Source organism: Cyprinus carpio, chromosome B22 (genome assembly GCF_018340385.1).
Source record: "Cyprinus carpio isolate SPL01 chromosome B22, ASM1834038v1, whole genome shotgun sequence".
NCBI lineage: Eukaryota > Metazoa > Chordata > Actinopteri > Cypriniformes > Cyprinidae > Cyprinus > Cyprinus carpio.
This window is the reverse complement of record NC_056618.1, coordinates 27725252-27742936: the sequence shown is the minus strand read 5'-3', so window position 1 is coordinate 27742936 and position 17685 is coordinate 27725252. Positions and strand designations below refer to the sequence as shown.

Sequence of the window (17685 nt, the reverse complement as noted above, 5' to 3'; positions counted from 1 at the left end):
GAGAAAGCAACATTTTTGCCAAAAGCAATGGTTTAATTTAAAATGACGGATTTGTTTCTTACAAACATGCAGCTTTTCAATTCACAAGACATTAATTGATGGATTGGAGTCGTGTGGATTACTGTGATGTTTTCATCAGCTGTTTGGACTCTTATTCTGACGGCACCCATTCATTGGATTTTATCCACAAGACATTAATTTATGTACCGTTATATTTCTGATTATTTGTTATGATGAAGTGGTTAAGATAAATTTTGGTTGGATTTATAGAGATTTAATCTTCAGCAAATCTTCCATTCCTCAAATACACCACGTTTATAAGTTTGTTGATACTTTGCTAGCTGAACAAGCTGAGGGGTGTCTGACCTGGGCCTGGTGGTGGCGCTGTAGAGCAGGATGAGTAAAGACAAACCAGCTACAGTGGCCAGAGCAGAGCGCATCCAGAAACTCAGCTGGCAGAAGTTACAGTACTGGATAATAGCAATAATGAGAGCACAGCACAGGAACATGGTCACCTACACAACCAGAGAAAGAAAGAGCGCACGTTTAAACAATCAACAGTCACTGGCTTCTGAGATACTCGGTACAGTTCTGCACGTCATATTATAGTTTGATCCTGTAGAGTTTATTATTATTAGAGTAACATCTTTGAAGCTTTAAACTCTTCCTCCAATTACCAGGCTTTCAAAGACACATTTTGATCTAACAGACTTCAAGAAACTGGGGGAAAATTCACAATCTTGAAGATGAAGATATCTTGTAGAGATAGAGATGTCTGAAGTACCAATTCAATACTAAAATAATAAAAATAAAACCAAACAACTGATGCAAAGCTGAATTTTCAGCATCACTGCTCCAGTCTTCAGTGTCACATGATTCTTTAGAAACCATTCTAATATTCTGATTTGCTGCTCAAGAAACATTTCTGACATTTCAAACATTTAATCAATGAGCAGCCGTTTAAGGATGTCCCCTTCCTTTTCTCCTGCTCACCTGGATGGGCAGCTGCACGCTGTAAGCCAGGTGGGAGAAGACGGACACAGCAGGAAGTGATACGAGCACAGCCCCGATCACATGACGCGGGAGCCAGCCAGACACCAGCTTCAACAGAGACCGAGTGCAATTCTGTACATCACCCAGACAAAACACCATACTGCAGGAGAAAGATGGAGATCTTATTAAAGTTAGGAAAAACACAACTAATAAACTGAACATTATATCCATTTTATGACTGACAGATAAACCACTAATATCACAGTTAGACACTTATTTTGTTTACGTCATATTTAATTCTGCAAGTGACTTTGTGCATCATAACATTTTAATGTAAAGTATGAAAAAGGATACTGATTTAGAGATTTGCTAAAGATTACATTTCACTGTTAAATCATTATATATAAATTATTTAAATGAACAGTGTTTTTGAAGATTCACGTTAATTAAGTGCAAGATGACTGTAAAAGTAATTGTAAAAATAGGGAAACGGTCTATGAATTAAATATCCCAAATCGACCATTTATGAATATGGTACATATTAACATTAACATTTTATAACACTACAGTATGAGTGTTAAAGTTTTGTGGAGTTTGTAACGTCTCCGGGTGGGCGGGGCTTAGCTGGAGGCAAAAAGAGGCGCGGACGCAATGTTGACAAGCGTAAACTAGCACGTTTTTGGAGGGATTTATTAAACATGGATGCAGAAGAAGGTTCGGAACTGTCCAAATATGTACAGTCACTGACTCTGCGGGACCGTGACAAAAAAAAAATAATTGTTAAAAAAGTGGGAGTTAGCATACATTTATCAATTAATTCAGTTGATCACTGACCAAACTGATTATCTGACCAAAATATAATGATGAGTGGATAACATTACAGTAGCCTAATTTATTTATTTATTTTTTAGCTAAGCCTGGTGTAGTTCTTGTATCTTGTTCTCATTGGAAAGATTTAAACCAGGTTTTGGATATTTCCTAGACAACATATGAATTACTTTCGGGTGGTTTGGGGAATTTTGTCAAGGCTTATTGTCTAATGTAACCTATCGCTGGGCTAACAATGATTAGCAATGTGGATTGTTTTAAGAGACCATTCAAAGGATGGCACACACATCTATCGCTGTATGTTTGTTTAACATTTAAGCTAGCTAGTGCGCTGAAGGTTGGCGACTTTTCACCTATAAAACATAAACTTGCTGATTTGTACTAGATAAAACCAACATACCAGTACATATGCATAGATTATTTTACCTAATATGAAGTGTGCACTGCAAACTCGAGCATTATTTATGATCGTCTCTGTCTAGTCTGTATGCCGTATTGCATTCAACCACAATTGTCTTCTTGATTTCTGTGAAGGAATGTTGGCCGGGATCCGGTGAAACTTTAGTTTTGAACCAAAAGTGCTGTTCCTTCTATTCTGGCAGCCAAAAACACAACAAGACGACATTTTAAGGTCAAAACCTCAAACTTTTAGCGCGCTTGCTATGAGTTCTTCCTTATGTTTTGCCTCCAGCTAGAGTGGTGACGTCACAGTGACGTAGGCGATTAAGGGGTCTATACTTTTAATGACTAAGGCTCATATTTGGTTTAACATTTTATAACACTACAATACATTCAAGCTGTCATGTGTTAACAATTTTTTTTTCAGTTAATTTTTTTTTAATAAACCACCAGTATATTACAGTTCTACACAATGTTTTGTACATAAAGAAAACAATAAAAATGTAAGGCCTGGTTTCACAGACAGGGCTTAGACTAAGCCAGGATTAGGCCATAGTTAAATAAGTAATTTTTATAAACGTCCTTAGGAAAAAAAAAAAAAAAAATACCAATACTGTGTCCCTCGAGACAAAACAAAGGCATTGATATATTTTAAGATCGATCAGTGCAAGTTTCTTTCAGTTTAAACAGCTCAGACTTGCATTTCAGTCTGGGTCTAGGCTAAAGCCTCGTCTGTGAAACCGGGGGAATATTTATGAAATGCAAAAAGTGGATTTATGTACAGTATGAAACATGGATACTAATTCTGAGATTTGCAGAAGATTACATTTCACTGTTGAATTAGTCTATATAAATTGTTCATTTAAATATGATTTAAATTATTAGTTTAATTATAATAAATAATACTTACCAAAATTATATATACATTTTTATTTCAATTATGAGTCACTTTACGTGAGTACTAGATGACTGCAAAAGTAATAAGATTTATTTCAGGTAATGAAAAGGTTTGTTTATGGTTTAAGTATATAATATATAAATAAATCTAGTAAATTTAGGCATCAAAACATTATAATGTACAGAGAAATGTTAAATAATATGATCATAATTATAATATATTATTATTATTTAAAAGATCAAGGTTTTTTAAAGATTAGGTTTGCCATCATCTAGTGCTCACTTACAATTAATCTAAATATAACAGGACAGAAGAAATGACAACGTCCAGCTCACCGAATGGACAAAACGAGAGAAACCAGTTCCAGCAGAGCGGCTGTGATTGCCAGACCGAGTGTGGTTGCCAGGGGCGTCTCCATGGTAACAAGGGGATACAGAAAGCAGGCAATGGTCAGGGCGAGAAACACGGCACAAGACAGCAAAACATCGAGCAGCGAGCTGAAGACTGGACTGGCAAACGTCTGCACCGGGACCTGATTCACCACCTGGGAAACACAGTTCATGATGCTGATGTGATGAGGCTGCACTTCTGGGAATGACCAGAAGAGGTCCATGCGTGATTGTGTGAAGAGCTACAAGCTCTCACAGGAGTGTGTGTACCAGTGCTTTATTATTTTAATATCACTGAGATACTTTTATAGTTATATAATATAGATATACAGTGGGGAGAGTATTTATTTGATCCCCTGCTGATTTTCTAAGTTCGGCCACTTACAAAGAAATGAAGGGTCTGTCATTTTTATGGTAGGTTTAACATATTTTAACATTATAATACCGTTCATATTTTTACTTTTTTATAATTTAAAGAAGAAACCAATCTGATGTATAGTTGACATTTGAGGCTTAATGCTACAGAAAAGCACTAAAAGTTTTTCAGTTAGAGTGTTTTCTGCTTGATTATTTCATATAAAAATATGGCATGCAGTTGCATCAAACAATGGTATAAACATCATTCAATGTAAATTGTGATAATCATATTTAATGATCGTAATTACAATTTCTAGGGAATAATCAACAATTATGATTTTTGTCATAATCGTGCAGCCCTTATATATACACACACACACACACACACACACACACACACACACACACGTTTACAATACATGTCTATATAGTTTTAATTAATTTTTATTTCAGTTTTAGATTTTGTTATTGAAGTACACTGGTTTAACCAAATAGATTTGCCTTGCCAATTAGACTAAAGAAAAAGGTTTTATATGTATGTTTAATTTTGTTTAATGTTTGTATTTTTTAATGTTTGCTGGTTTTTTGAGATGGATCCAGAGATTTCTCCAGGAAGTTCAGACTCAGCTTGTTAATGGGCGGCTTGAAGAAGTAATCCTTCATCAGACTAAAACAGAGACAATATGGAGGAAACAAGGTGAAAATGACTGAATCACAAAACTACTATTCAAACCAATCTTCTCTCACTCACCTGTCTTCCTTGATCACCTCCACAAAGTGCACATCGCTTTTCTCCCGAAAGTTTTTGGAGCGCAGCGGGAGGATGGCTGAGTGGTCCATGCCACTGGCGCTGCCTCCTTCTGCCGCCAGACTTCCCACCCAGCTCCTGTTCTTCTCCTGGAGTTTGTCACACAGAGACGACTGGCTGACTCCAACCCGCTCCTCACACAGAGGACTCAACAGACCATTCAGGGTTTTAGGGCTACGACCTGCAGGAAACTGGGCAAAAGAAATGGAATTCTCTCAAAAGAGTCTTTTGTTTGGGATTCAGACTGCACTGAATCAGTTCAAAAGATTCATCTGTTCAGAAACTGGACAATACTGGTTGTGCTGTAGTTTTCATTCTTAAAAAAAAAAGAACACTGGTTCTAATGCAGATCACTAAAAGATCTACTTCATTTCGGAATCTGACATTTGTTGTAACGTAGGTTTAGGATTTTGATTTCTCAAAAATAACCAGTTCAGAAATAAGTTATAATGCCGATCACAAAAAAAAAACTAGTTCAAAAGAGTCATTCGTATGGGAATCTGACTACACTGGCCACACGGTGTGATTTAGATTCACTAAACCGCTTCAAAAGTAGGAGTGTAAATCAGATGGTTCATCACAATACGATACAATATCGATTCTCATACCCAGCTATACGATATTTGCCGATACCCCAAAATTCTATGATACGATTCAATACAGGAGCATATAGATCAATTTATGAATATTATATTATATACCTATTTTAAACGATCATCAGTATTTTTATTACACAAATGCACCCAAAATATATAACAAACATTTATCTGGAATTTTAACATCCTGTATCTCAATTGGGGCATTCACAACATCAACAAAAAAAACGTTTAGTGTCAATCCTCATTAGGAAACCACTAAAACGAGGTACTCCAGTTGTAAGGAAAAAATACATTAATGCAGAAAAATAAATATAAGGAAAAGATTACACAAACAAAGCTGTTAAAACTTTGAGACTTTTTTTGGCTGCTACTATGGGCTCAGTGCTAAAAATCATTTCTACAGATAACAAAATTACAAGCAATAGCAGAAAATAAATACAACAGAACAAAGACACAAACTCAAACAGTGCTTTTCTGTTTTTTCAGCTACATGAAACATTGATGAATGAATATAAATGAAATTTTCAGGTACAGAAATGTAATAATCAATTATAAAATAATGTAGAATAATCATTATTATTACAGAGGATATTTAGTCAGGAGCAGTGAGCACTATTGTATTTGTCTTTGTCAGCATTAGGTTTATTATTAGTTTGCTTTCACTTTAAGAACGAAAGTGCGGATCCAATATACTGATACACATGCCTTTTCTTTCTCAACTATACGTTAAGACACATGCCTAATGTTTACAAGGATATTCGCCAAAATGCACATTTTGATGTCATTTTGTCTGTATTTGTTCATCCATGCACAAAAAAGCGAAAGCAAGCTCAATTTACTATTCGTGCATTGTGTGCGTGCACAGAAAACGTTTGACACAGCACCAGACAGTTTCGTTAACTATCCCGAGCGTCTTTCATGCTCACCTTGTGCCTTCAGGATGACCTTATATCGAGTCCTGATACTTGAGTTCAAACGAGAATATACATGTTGCCGGTAATGCATAGACGTGAAAATGTGGACAGCGGCAAAATAAAGGTTCCTATTTATACCACAGATATTGATATTGTTCACGTGGCATCGATACATCGTATCGTCACACATTTAATCGATGTATCGATCCATATTGCTCAAAAGACTCATTTATCGAGGAATCAGTTCTAATGCAGATTACTAAAAAGAACTGGCTCAAAAGAGTCATTTGACTGCAAATCTGACTACACTGTCCAGACTGTGTGTTTCTGATTCACTAAAAAGAACCAATTCAAAAGATGAATTTGTTCAGGAATCAGACTAAACTGGCTGCACTGTATGTTTTTGATTCGTCAAAAATAAATGTTCGTGAGGTTAATTTGTTCAGGAATCAAACTGAAATGGCTATGCTTTATGTTACTGATTCTCAAAAAAAGAAATGATTCAAAAGATGAATTTGATTGGGAATCAGACTATGCTGTTTGTTTTCCATTCAATAAAAAGAAATAGTTCGAAATCAATTTGTCCAGGATTCGGTTCTAATGTATATCATTAAAAAGAACTAGCTAAAAAAAGACTTATGTTTGGGAATCTGACTACACTGTCTGCACTGTGTTTTTGATTCACTGAAAAGAACAGATTCAAAAGATTGATTTGTTCAGGAATCAGACTACACTGGCTGTACTGTGTGTTTTTGATTCACTAAGTGTAACCTGTTCAAAAGACTCAATCATCCAGGACACAGTTCTAATGTGGCTAACTAAAAAGAACTGCCTCAAAAGAATAATTTGTTTGAGAATCTGACTACACTGTCCACACTATGTTTTTGGAGTCACTAAAAAGAACAGATTCAAAAGATTCATTTGTTCAGGAATCAGACAAAACTGCCTGCAACTGTCCCATTTTCGATTCACTAAAAAGAACCTGTTTAAAAGTCTCATTCGTCCAGGATTCAGTTCTAATTTAGAAAACTGAAAACTGGACTACACTACCCACGGTTTATGTTTTCCATTCACTAAACAAAAAAAAATGGTTCAAAAGATTCACTTGTTCATGAACTGGACTGCATTGGTTGTGCTGTAGGCTGTTTGTAATTCACCAAAAAGAACCATTTGTCCAGTAATTTGACTAATCAATTGAACTTTAATGGAACAGTATTTAGTATAGAAAGAGCAGCGTTTCAGCAAAGTCACATCAAGTCTGCCAACTCCTAACATTTACTTAGGACTAAAGGTATATGAAAAAAGTGTTGTACTCCCACTAATTACACCAAAATTTCATAATATATTTAAACAAACAGCCACTAATGACAGCATTTCAGCATCTGCTGAAATTGAGTACACTGGGTTCTTTTTTTTAAGGCGTGTGCTTCTATTGTGCAACTACTGAGGCTTTTTTATTTGCGGTCCATCATTATAAGTTTTGTACCTTGCTGCTGTTGGCTCGGTGTTCATCCTGGCAGCCATTTCGAGTCGCTTCATCTGCTATCGGATTGTCAATGACTTCTATGGAGATGCTACAGGATGTGCACGCAGGCTGCGGAGAGAAAGATGAGAAATGCACTGAAAAGGATGAGTAAATAACTTCTCATTTAAAACTTGTGTAACAAACCCAACATCTGTGTGTGTGTGTGTGTGTGTGTGTGTGTGTGTGTGTGTGTGTGTGTGTGTGTGTGTGTGTGTGTGTGTGTGTGTGTGTGTGTGTGTGTGTGTGTGTGTGTGTGTGTGTGTGTGGGTGGATGGCCGTACCTTGCCGTGTGAGAGCGGTTCAGCGACGGCGCAGTATGTGAGATCTGGAGTGTGTGTGTATGAGGACGGACTCAAACTGAGCTGGGAACAGCCACACTGAGAGCCCATCTTCCGGCCCGAGATCAGATACGTCTTTAAACCTACAAACAAAAGACACAAATACAAAGGTACTGAAATCATTCATGTCTTTTTCCATCTACATATTTCCCAGCAGTCCTTAGAAAGCATTTCTACAAATATATAGCTATTTGTTTACATATTACATACGTTTGTTTGTAACTGTTAAAACTATAGCTGTGGCAAAAATAGTAGTGCTTTAACTAAATATGAAAAGACGACCGGTTCACGTGTTTGAACTGAGGCAATACAGTGATCTGTCACGACACACTGAAGAGCCACCAAATGATATTTATTGTTTGAATTTCTTTAAAAATGACAAAATGTGAAAGCTGAGAGTCCCGAGACCTTGTTTCATAGCAGAAGTAACCTGCTCTGTGTTGTCTGTCGGTGTGTTGTCAGTTTCCTCTTTGCTCGGTGATGTATTTTTCACTGCATGAGAATGTGTGTGTAGTGTGAGAGCGGCATGGTTTGTCGGGGATAGCAACAGTAACTAAGGAGGGCGGGTCTTTGCAAAGGGTCAATTGTGAGAAAAAAAAAAGTTGCAATTACCTTTATTTTTTTTATTCAGTGGTGGAAACGGGCTTCTGTAGTAATGTATACTTGCTTTATAAAAATAGTATTTCTTTAAAAATAAAATTTAAATCTGAAACATCAACCATCAGGATGAATGAGAAATCTCCCACTGACTTGCATAGTTTGAACATCCAGGTTCAACAAATTCATTCTCTAACATGATATTAAAATATGTAACTAGTGCATTGCAATTGTTCGGCATAAAGCATGCAGCTGTAAGCTCCACGATTAATGATTTATAAGTGTAAAATTAACTGTAATTGGATAATCTTGTTTCCGCAAATCTACTTTCCCTGTGAGGGCAAACAAGGTCTGATCCAGCACTGATACTACACAGATACACAACAAGCGCTTGAAAGCACTCGAGCAGGTGTGTTTCAGCACTGATGTTTACATTAAACAACACTAAGCACGAGGATGAGCGCTTCTGTTGTACCAACACACACACACTTCCGAGTGTCCGGTGGAGAGGCTCTGTTGTACCAATAGAGGCGAAAACAAACAGAAAGCGATTACAGCAGGCCAGTATCAGCCTGTTCAAACATACGACTCACAAGCTAACCGTGTTACACTCATATATAATCTCCTCAAACACACACAGGCTGAGTGTCAGCACTAACACTGCTGCGGGGAAATGCTTGTGCATATTTGTACATAGACTACATTGTATAGCCTGCGGGAACACTTTCTCGATGGCTTCTGAGAGACATGAAAGACGCGTCTGAGAATAAACAGAGCCGTACTCTCGGTCGTAACTCACCCGAGTTGTGAGAGCGCGGCCTAACAAACCCTCATAAAGATTAGCTCTGCCGTTCCTCTCTCACACACACAGTAGCACAGCTGTGAGATACTCTGTGCAGTTATTTGATATGTTCACATAATTGTGATAACCGTTACTGTGTACTTTAAATGCTAGTCACATGCTGCAAGCCAAAAAAGGAATTTATTTTAAATATTAACAACATTTACAAATAAGCAAATGTCAATGCTGATAACAGTGTTTTTATTATTATTATTATTGAGGAGAAGAGGAGGAAGAGAAGGAAGAACAGAAACATTTTAAAAAATAATATACAAATAAAACAATGTTAATTATTACTACTACTACTACCTTTTTTTTTTTGCATTTTACATTACTATTGTTTTCATCACTATTGTTTTTGTCACCATTATTATTAATACTAACAATACTATCATACTAGTAATATTAACATCAACAACAACAATAGTATAAAATGTAAACCAGCAATTACTTTATTATTATTATGTATATGGTACTAAAAGACAATCAATTATTGTTATATATATATATATATATATATATTTTATTATTTTTATGTTTCTAAAAGAAAATCAATTTTTTTTTTTTTTTTTAGTGGTGGGCCGTTATTGGCGCTAACGTGCTGCGTTAACGTGAGACTCTTATTCATGACTCCCAAGCCCTGTCATGACTCCCAAGCCCTGCAGTGTTTGCTTCTAGTCTTTTTTTTTTGATTATTTTTCCAATGTTAGCCACTTTGGGTACACTGATGTTGTGGGTGTTCGCGGCCACTCTAGTCAAAGCTTGTGTTTACACCAGACGCGTCGTGGCACTTTTCAAAAGCGTCCCAAGAAGCTGCTCTCCGCGCCGCTTCGCTAAAGATAGGCGCCTAGTCTATTTTTGACGCATCCCGCGTCCAAACCGCATAGCAAATACAAAACTGAAGTCAACAAATCACGTACATTTCAAAATAAACACCCTGTGCAGACTCCCAATCGTATTTCACATAAGTATATTCTTGCTAGGAGGCCAGAAATAGATGACGAAAGGTTCTTCCTCAAAGTTGATAAACCTCAATATTATATGACACCAAAGATCCTTTTTACAAAAGGTGTTGTGGAGTTTAATTGCAGGAGTTGTAGGAGTGGAATAAACAGAATTAAACAGGAAAAAAACATTAATATTCAGCCAACCATGCTAGAACACACAAAAATCAAGAAAAACTATGTTGGACCATAGACTGTAGTGTTGGACAGGCAAATCACGTGGTCTCGCGAATCCTACCGCCGCGCTTCTGGTGTGAGTTGGCACCGCGTGGAGGATGCAACAAAACCTCATTGGAGCCGTAACGCGCCGCTGACAGATGCATGGAAATCGGGGGTGAGTGCAACTGAGGCAAGCCCGTCAGCACAGCTCTATCAGTACTAACAAGTACATCTTATTGAACATAATTTATTTTCATCATCAATTATCATAGTAGAACAGCTTTCTCAAGCAGTTTGTGATGCATTTTGGAAACAGGAGATGAGCCCCTGGTCTAATGCGCCACCTGGCTTGAGAAACCTGCTCTCAAAGACTTACTTTTAGTCAATATTTGGGTAGAACACATATTCTGAATGCCTTCGGCAGAATTCTAATGAGCCATTTTAATCTAGATTAATTCCAAGATTACAGTGAGATTAATCTAGAATAAAAAAATTAATCTATGCCCACCACTAATACATACATACATACATACATACATACATACAAGTATTTACAAATATATGATTTTTTTTTTTTTATTATCGTTATTATTGGTACTAAAATAAAAATGTTCTTATTAATGCTTCTTATATATATATATATATATATATATATATATATATATATATAATGATATATATATATATATATAAAATGTTATATAATATTAACACTAATATTATTTCCGTAATGATAATGACCACAACTATTATTAGTAAAAAACAACAACAAAAAAAAAGTGTTAACTTGGAAGAAAGAAAAAAATCATCTTAATGTAATTATTTTTAACTAGATGCTAATGTTTGATGTGCAATTCGAACAGTACACGAACAAAGGAGTCTGTGGTCTTAAGATGTGACTTCTCGAAATGATGTACTTTCCCATCACCAGCAAATATTTTCAGTGCAGAGCGTGAGTATGCAAACTGATATTCAGCCACTGTTTCATGCTCAGCAACACAATGAGCCACAAACACAGGACCACTTCCAAACAAGCTCGGAGCCAAAGGACATACAGATCCGTACACATAAATTTGACAGTTGTCCAAACACAATGGAGCCACGGAGGACACATCAATGAGCCATTCACGAACGTCAAGTCCCTTTTTACCTCTTTATGCCTAGAGACTCCGATTATTAAAGACCTGAGCCACAGAGCTAATGAGCTTCTGGGTCAGAACCTGTCTGAGCTGGATGGCCATGTGGACCCGCTCCTCCCAAGAGATCCAGACTCAAGGAAGTCATAAATAGTCCTTTGACCTCTCAAACATGGGAACTGAAAGCAAGCTGGGATCAGGGGATATTCTTGCAGTACACACACAACCCCGGAGGCACTGCCGTCTTCCAGGAAACTGCTATAAAGTCATTCATCATAGCTGGGAATCCTAGCCTGGGATTTAACCATGAGGTTCTTTGGACTAGAATTTCCATTCAAGCGCATTAGCATACGTAACCACAAAGAAACTGATTTGTGGAAACATTCGAGAAGGTGCGTCTATAGTTTATCCTACAAAGGTCTTGTAAAAACACAATGAACTTTTATCATAATAGAAGTCATTTCATATAGAAATCAAGACACAGTAGCACAATGTTCTACATTTAATTTTGAAGTTCTGTGGGAGGGTGAGAACCTAGCAACCTATTTTTTTGTACATGAAACACTGACAAACATCAGTGAAATTCAAAGAGAAAAGTAAGTGGAACTAAAAGCAGGTTCTTTGCTCTGATACCATTTCCTCTCTTGCTGTATCTATTGATTTGCCATTGACAACAGAAACCATTTTGGGTTTACTGTGAGTTCAGTTGGAAACATTGTGAAGTAGCATCACAAGTGACGTAAGTATCATAAGACACATACAAAGCAAGTCTGAGTGTTATACCAAGGATAAATTTAAAAGTTAAATGACAACATTTGTTCCTTAGCAGTTGTGTAATGCAGCACACAACAAACAACAACAACTGGTGAAGTAGTCAAGACTTTAAATATTAAAGGGATAGTTCACCCAAAAATGAAAATTCTGTCATTAAAGGGGTCATATGATGCGATTTCAAATTTTCCTTTCTCTTTGGAGTGTAACAAGCTCTTGGTGAATAAGGAAGATCTGTGAAGTTCAAAAGACTGAAGTCCCAAATCCAAAGAGATATTCTTTATAGAAGTTAACACTCGCCCTCGCCCCCCTAAAACGGCTCCAGAAGAAATCACGACTAGAAATCATATTTTTATAATGGGTTTATAATGGGTTTTGTCATTCGTCCAATCACATTCATAATTCGGCCAATCACAATGCGCGAGATAGCTGGCCAATCACAGCACACCTCGCTTTTTAGAGCGATGAGCCTTTGTAAAAATCGACGCGTTTCAGAAGGCAGGGCATAGAGGAGAAACAATAAATGTACAGTATGTGGAAAATAATGATTTTTTTAAACCTTAAACCACATAAATACATTTCATTACACCAAATACACAAAATAATGTTCTTTTTAGCAGCATCATATGACCCCTTTAATTACTCAACCTCATGTCGTTCCAAACCTGTAACACAAATTAAGATATTTTTGATGAATTCCGAGAGCTCTCCGACCCTCCCATAGACAGCAAGGATCCTAACACGATCAACATCCAGAAATGTAGCAAGGATGTCGTTAAAATAATCCATGTGACATCAGTGGTTCAACCGTAATTTTAAGAAGCTACGAGAATAATTTTTGTGCGCAAAGAAAAAAAAAAAAAAAAACTATTCAACAATTTGTTTCCTTTGTGTCACCCTGGCGCCACTGAGTAGAGTATCGCATAAGTTTTGCTAAGAGACGCAAAACAGTGCTGTGGCTGTGTTTGGAATTATGTATTATTATCTGTTGGTGAAATGTAACAAAAACAGGCAATATGGTGTCTAAATCCCAAGACTCTTAATATTAACTTCTTGTTTATTGAACTGTTGTATAAAATGACATTTGTAATCATGCTGATTTTTGGAGCAAAAAAAAATGGCACTTATGTGATATCAACTATATGAAATTATATAAACATACATTTTCTGCCCCCATATCTTGAATTTTCTGATCATTCTTCATGCATTTTATTACTGAATCATGCAGTGAAAGAATGCACACATGTGCAGTAGTCTAACCTACTAGACTTCTTTACGTAGGCCTAATGTATGCGTGCACTCTGTAGATGTGTTTTGTTTGATTTTTGCAATATACTCAATTCAATATATATCACACACCCCTATAACAAAGACTATATCACAAATAAAGGCAGTTATTATTGTTTTTGGTATTGACATTTTCAAGTTATTTATATATATCACACACCCTATAACAAAGACTATATCACAAATAAAACATTCACTTGTCCTGGACAAGCATTAATGTCGAGCCCTGATTAAAAGACTTATATAAAGAAGTCCTACAGTACAGTAGCCAATACGAGGAGATTTAGAATACCTGGAGGAAGCTAAGGATCCTAACACGATCAACATCCAGAAATGTAGCAAGGACGTCGTTAAAATAATCCATGTGACATCACCACTTGGACATTAACAGTCCCAAACACTTCACCAGCAACTACCCTGCTGTTGCACACAAGAGATTGTTTCTCTAATATCACTTTTCCACTGCATGGTATGGTTTGGTACAGTTCACTTTTGGGGGGTTTTCCACTGGGTACCTGGTACTTTTTTTTAGTGCCAGTCCATCCTATTTTGAGCAATTTATTAGTTATTTTTTAAAGTATCGGTCCAGGCACCGGTACCGTTTTAAAAGTATCGATTTGGCACCGGTATCGGAAAAAACCCAAACGATACCCAACCCTAGTCATCACATCTTTCACAGATAGGTTAGGCTATACGAAGTGCTTCTTGTGGATTAAAAAAATCAGATATCACAACTTTAAACCTGCTCAACCACCAGGCGTCAAGTAGGGATGCACGATATTGAAAAAAAAAAAAAAAAAAAAAAAAAAAAAAAAAAAACTCACATTGTGATATTTTGTTTTTCTGCAATATATATTGCAATATGAAAAAAAAATTACCAGAAGACTTGAATAGCTCTATTTGGGGAGGGGAAAAAACAATGATTTTGTAGGTGAGTAAATCAGCATAGAAAATATATTACAAGCAAAAATAAATAGAAACAAAGATATAAATGGTATAAACAGTGCGTTACATTTTTCAGGTAAATCTAACAGTATTCAGGTACATGTAAAATAACACTGCATAATCTTCACTGTATAAATTATATCTAATAAATCTGTTAAAGCTACAAAAGTGATATTTCTCTATGTGTTTTGTTGTGTGATTAACAACACAGAAACATTAAACTGCTGAACCATATAGTGTTACACAACCATTTTCTTTCTCAAACATTTACCTTCACCTAAGCCATAAGCAACTGTGTTTACAAGGATACTTGCACAAACAGATGCGGAAGTGAACGGAATTCAGTGCTCACGTGCATCTGCGCGACAAAATACTTTATCAGTATAAATATAAAGATCAGTATATTAAACACTGCACATCCTGCAATGTGACTATCGTGGATGCACACATTGTGATATCTATGCTGAAATGATAGACTGTGTAGATAGACCTAGTGTCAAGGGTGTCGGAAGGTCAGTGTAGCTGCATTTCCATTACCCTTCAAATTGCACAAATTTAAATTGCGAATTGAAAATACGCCCAACATGTAAATTTCGCAAAAACTCCCATATATCACAAAAAGGTTTTTAAGCTCATATGAGGTGGTTTTTCAGGCAATTTGTAAAAGGAATACTTCGCAAAACTGCAATAGAAATATTTAGTTCACATAAGGTCACCTGGCTGATCGCGGCCAGCCATGCAGTGGCATCAGAAGCGGCTCTCCATGCTGCTTCTCTAAAGATATATGCCTATGTTTCCTTTAATTAAAAATAATGGCTAGTGCAGTGGCTGAAATATACATAAACCAACCAACATCCATCACCATGACTTATCGTGTCATGACTTACATGACTAAAAATTTAGTTTGTCACATTACTTTGGTTAATGAAATGTCGTCATTTCGCAATCGTTTATCAACATTTATAAAACAATGCAAAAGTTTTCCACAAATCGGTTATTGAAAACAGGCTACTGTTGTGGAGTTAAGCACACTCCCCAATTGAACACACCTAAACCAAATAATGAAGGTTTTGAGGATTATAGGCAAATGTGCTGGAGCAGTATGGAGCTGAAATCTGTAGGACGGTGACCCTCAAGGAGCAGGGCACACCACAGGGGTCGCCAACCCTGCTCCTGGAGGGATACTATACATCAAAGGGGTAGACATGAATGCTCTCAGTAGCACAGTTGGAACTGAAGTCTCCCATACGGTAGCCCTCCAGGAGGAAGCCTTGATACCCCCTGGTTTACCACATTTGGGAGCAAATCCCTTGTTGATTCTCCAAGAGCTTACTCCAGTGCCCCCCAACCTCCTGTTCCTGGAGACCTCCCAGCAGTACACATTTTGGATGTCTCCTTATTGTGATGAGAGTTGCAAACCACTGACTTACCTAATAAGAGTTCAAAAAGTAGACATGCAAAAATAAATTGTCTTTATAATTGACTAACCGTGACTAACAAACAATCTAAGGGGAACTTCAAGGGGAAAGTGCTACTAAAGTGTAGAATATGAGACCTTTTAACCAATATCTTAATACATCAGTTTAATTTTTACTGCAAGTTCACTTATCTTCTCTCTAAGCTGCTATCAATCACTGTTTCACGGTCACACTCTCCTAGTTTTTAGTGTGCTTTTCCACGGAAGAGCAAAGATAAATCTCATCTTGTCAGGGCAGGATGCCCATGGCAGTTCAGGTAAAAGAGATTGAGAGACTGCCTCTTCACATGGACTGACTGCGACATTCCTCATGAGCATCCAAAGTCTCCAGAGTCAATCCCTTCGTATTACTCCATTCATTGCAGAAGTGAAAGGAGGAAGAACAGGGACCCTCCGGAAAATGAAACTTACTAGGTCAATCGCGCGTAATACAATTCTCCATTTCATCCAATTAGTTCAGTTTCTGTGATATTCTAGTCCCTAGATACGGCTCCAGTTCTTAATTCAGCGCATACAGGATTTTCTGGCAAGTCCGACTGCCCAAAAGTTTAATACTTAAGGGTTAGGGGTTTGTTCCAATCCCTAATGCTTAAATATGAGCAACAGTTTGCCCTAGGAAGCACCCTTCAGAATGTTAGAGATTATCGTACAATTTCACTGCAGTTCTTCTGAGCATCTTAATAGTGAGGCCTGTACTGATAAACGACTGCAGCGGCCTTGCCCTGCATTCACTTCCTGTCACATGACCTTTGACCCAAGCAACTGTGGTCTTTGCCCTGCTGGGTCACATGCCCCTACTGAACTCCAAAAGAGACAACTTTACGCATCTAGTGCCTGGGTTTATCCCAAAACATATCTTTTGGCTGACGAAAAGACCCAGTGGAAATTTAACAAGCTAATTAGTTCAATGCAATGACGACCTGTCCCTTACTCTCAATGTGTCTCTTCCTCTGAAAGACGGTAGTAACTTACTCCCACTCTCTCTCTTCCTCTCCTGGCTAACCACAATGTTTCCACTCGTTCTGCCAACCTCCGTAGTGCAGACAAAAACAGAGGGAAGGGAGAACAGAGAGGAACAAAAGATGCAAAGTTGATAAAGTAGACAAATTGAACAAACTAGGTCAGTGTGTTAAGCATTAAATGATTTTCTGTTGGTAATTTTTTTGGGGTGCAATCGGTTGGGGTTCGTCTCGCAAAACCTGATAACGTCACGTTCTGAGCTGAATGGAAAGATGCTCATCGGCTCTGGGCCAGATGTTTTCATGCTATTTCCTGTTTGCTCATCTTTGGTTTTCTCTTTATGAATGTGCCTCAGCCTTTTCCACTCGTCCATTAGCCCCATTCTTTCTTCTTTCTGACTTCCTGTCTCCGGCTCTCTTTCCGCATGTGTGTCTTCTGTGAACTGAGTCCTTGCTGTTCT

General features: G+C 37.2%; 1 protein-coding gene across 1 annotated transcript in view; it reads right to left on the bottom strand.

Moving 5' to 3' along the window:
* LOC109056249 (adenylate cyclase type 9-like) overlaps window positions 1-17685 on the bottom strand; it is a 36154-nt gene that overhangs the window by 4624 nt on the left and 13845 nt on the right. Inside the window, exons 2-8 of the mRNA XM_042749858.1 lie at window positions 7992-8131; window positions 7672-7779; window positions 4616-4863; window positions 4436-4531; window positions 3454-3669; window positions 994-1153; window positions 367-515 (exon numbers count right to left, since the gene is read on the bottom strand). Coding sequence (XP_042605792.1) covers window positions 367-515; window positions 994-1153; window positions 3454-3669; window positions 4436-4531; window positions 4616-4863; window positions 7672-7779; window positions 7992-8131 — 1117 coding nt within the window. The remainder of the gene's footprint in view (window positions 1-366; window positions 516-993; window positions 1154-3453; window positions 3670-4435; window positions 4532-4615; window positions 4864-7671; window positions 7780-7991; window positions 8132-17685) is intronic.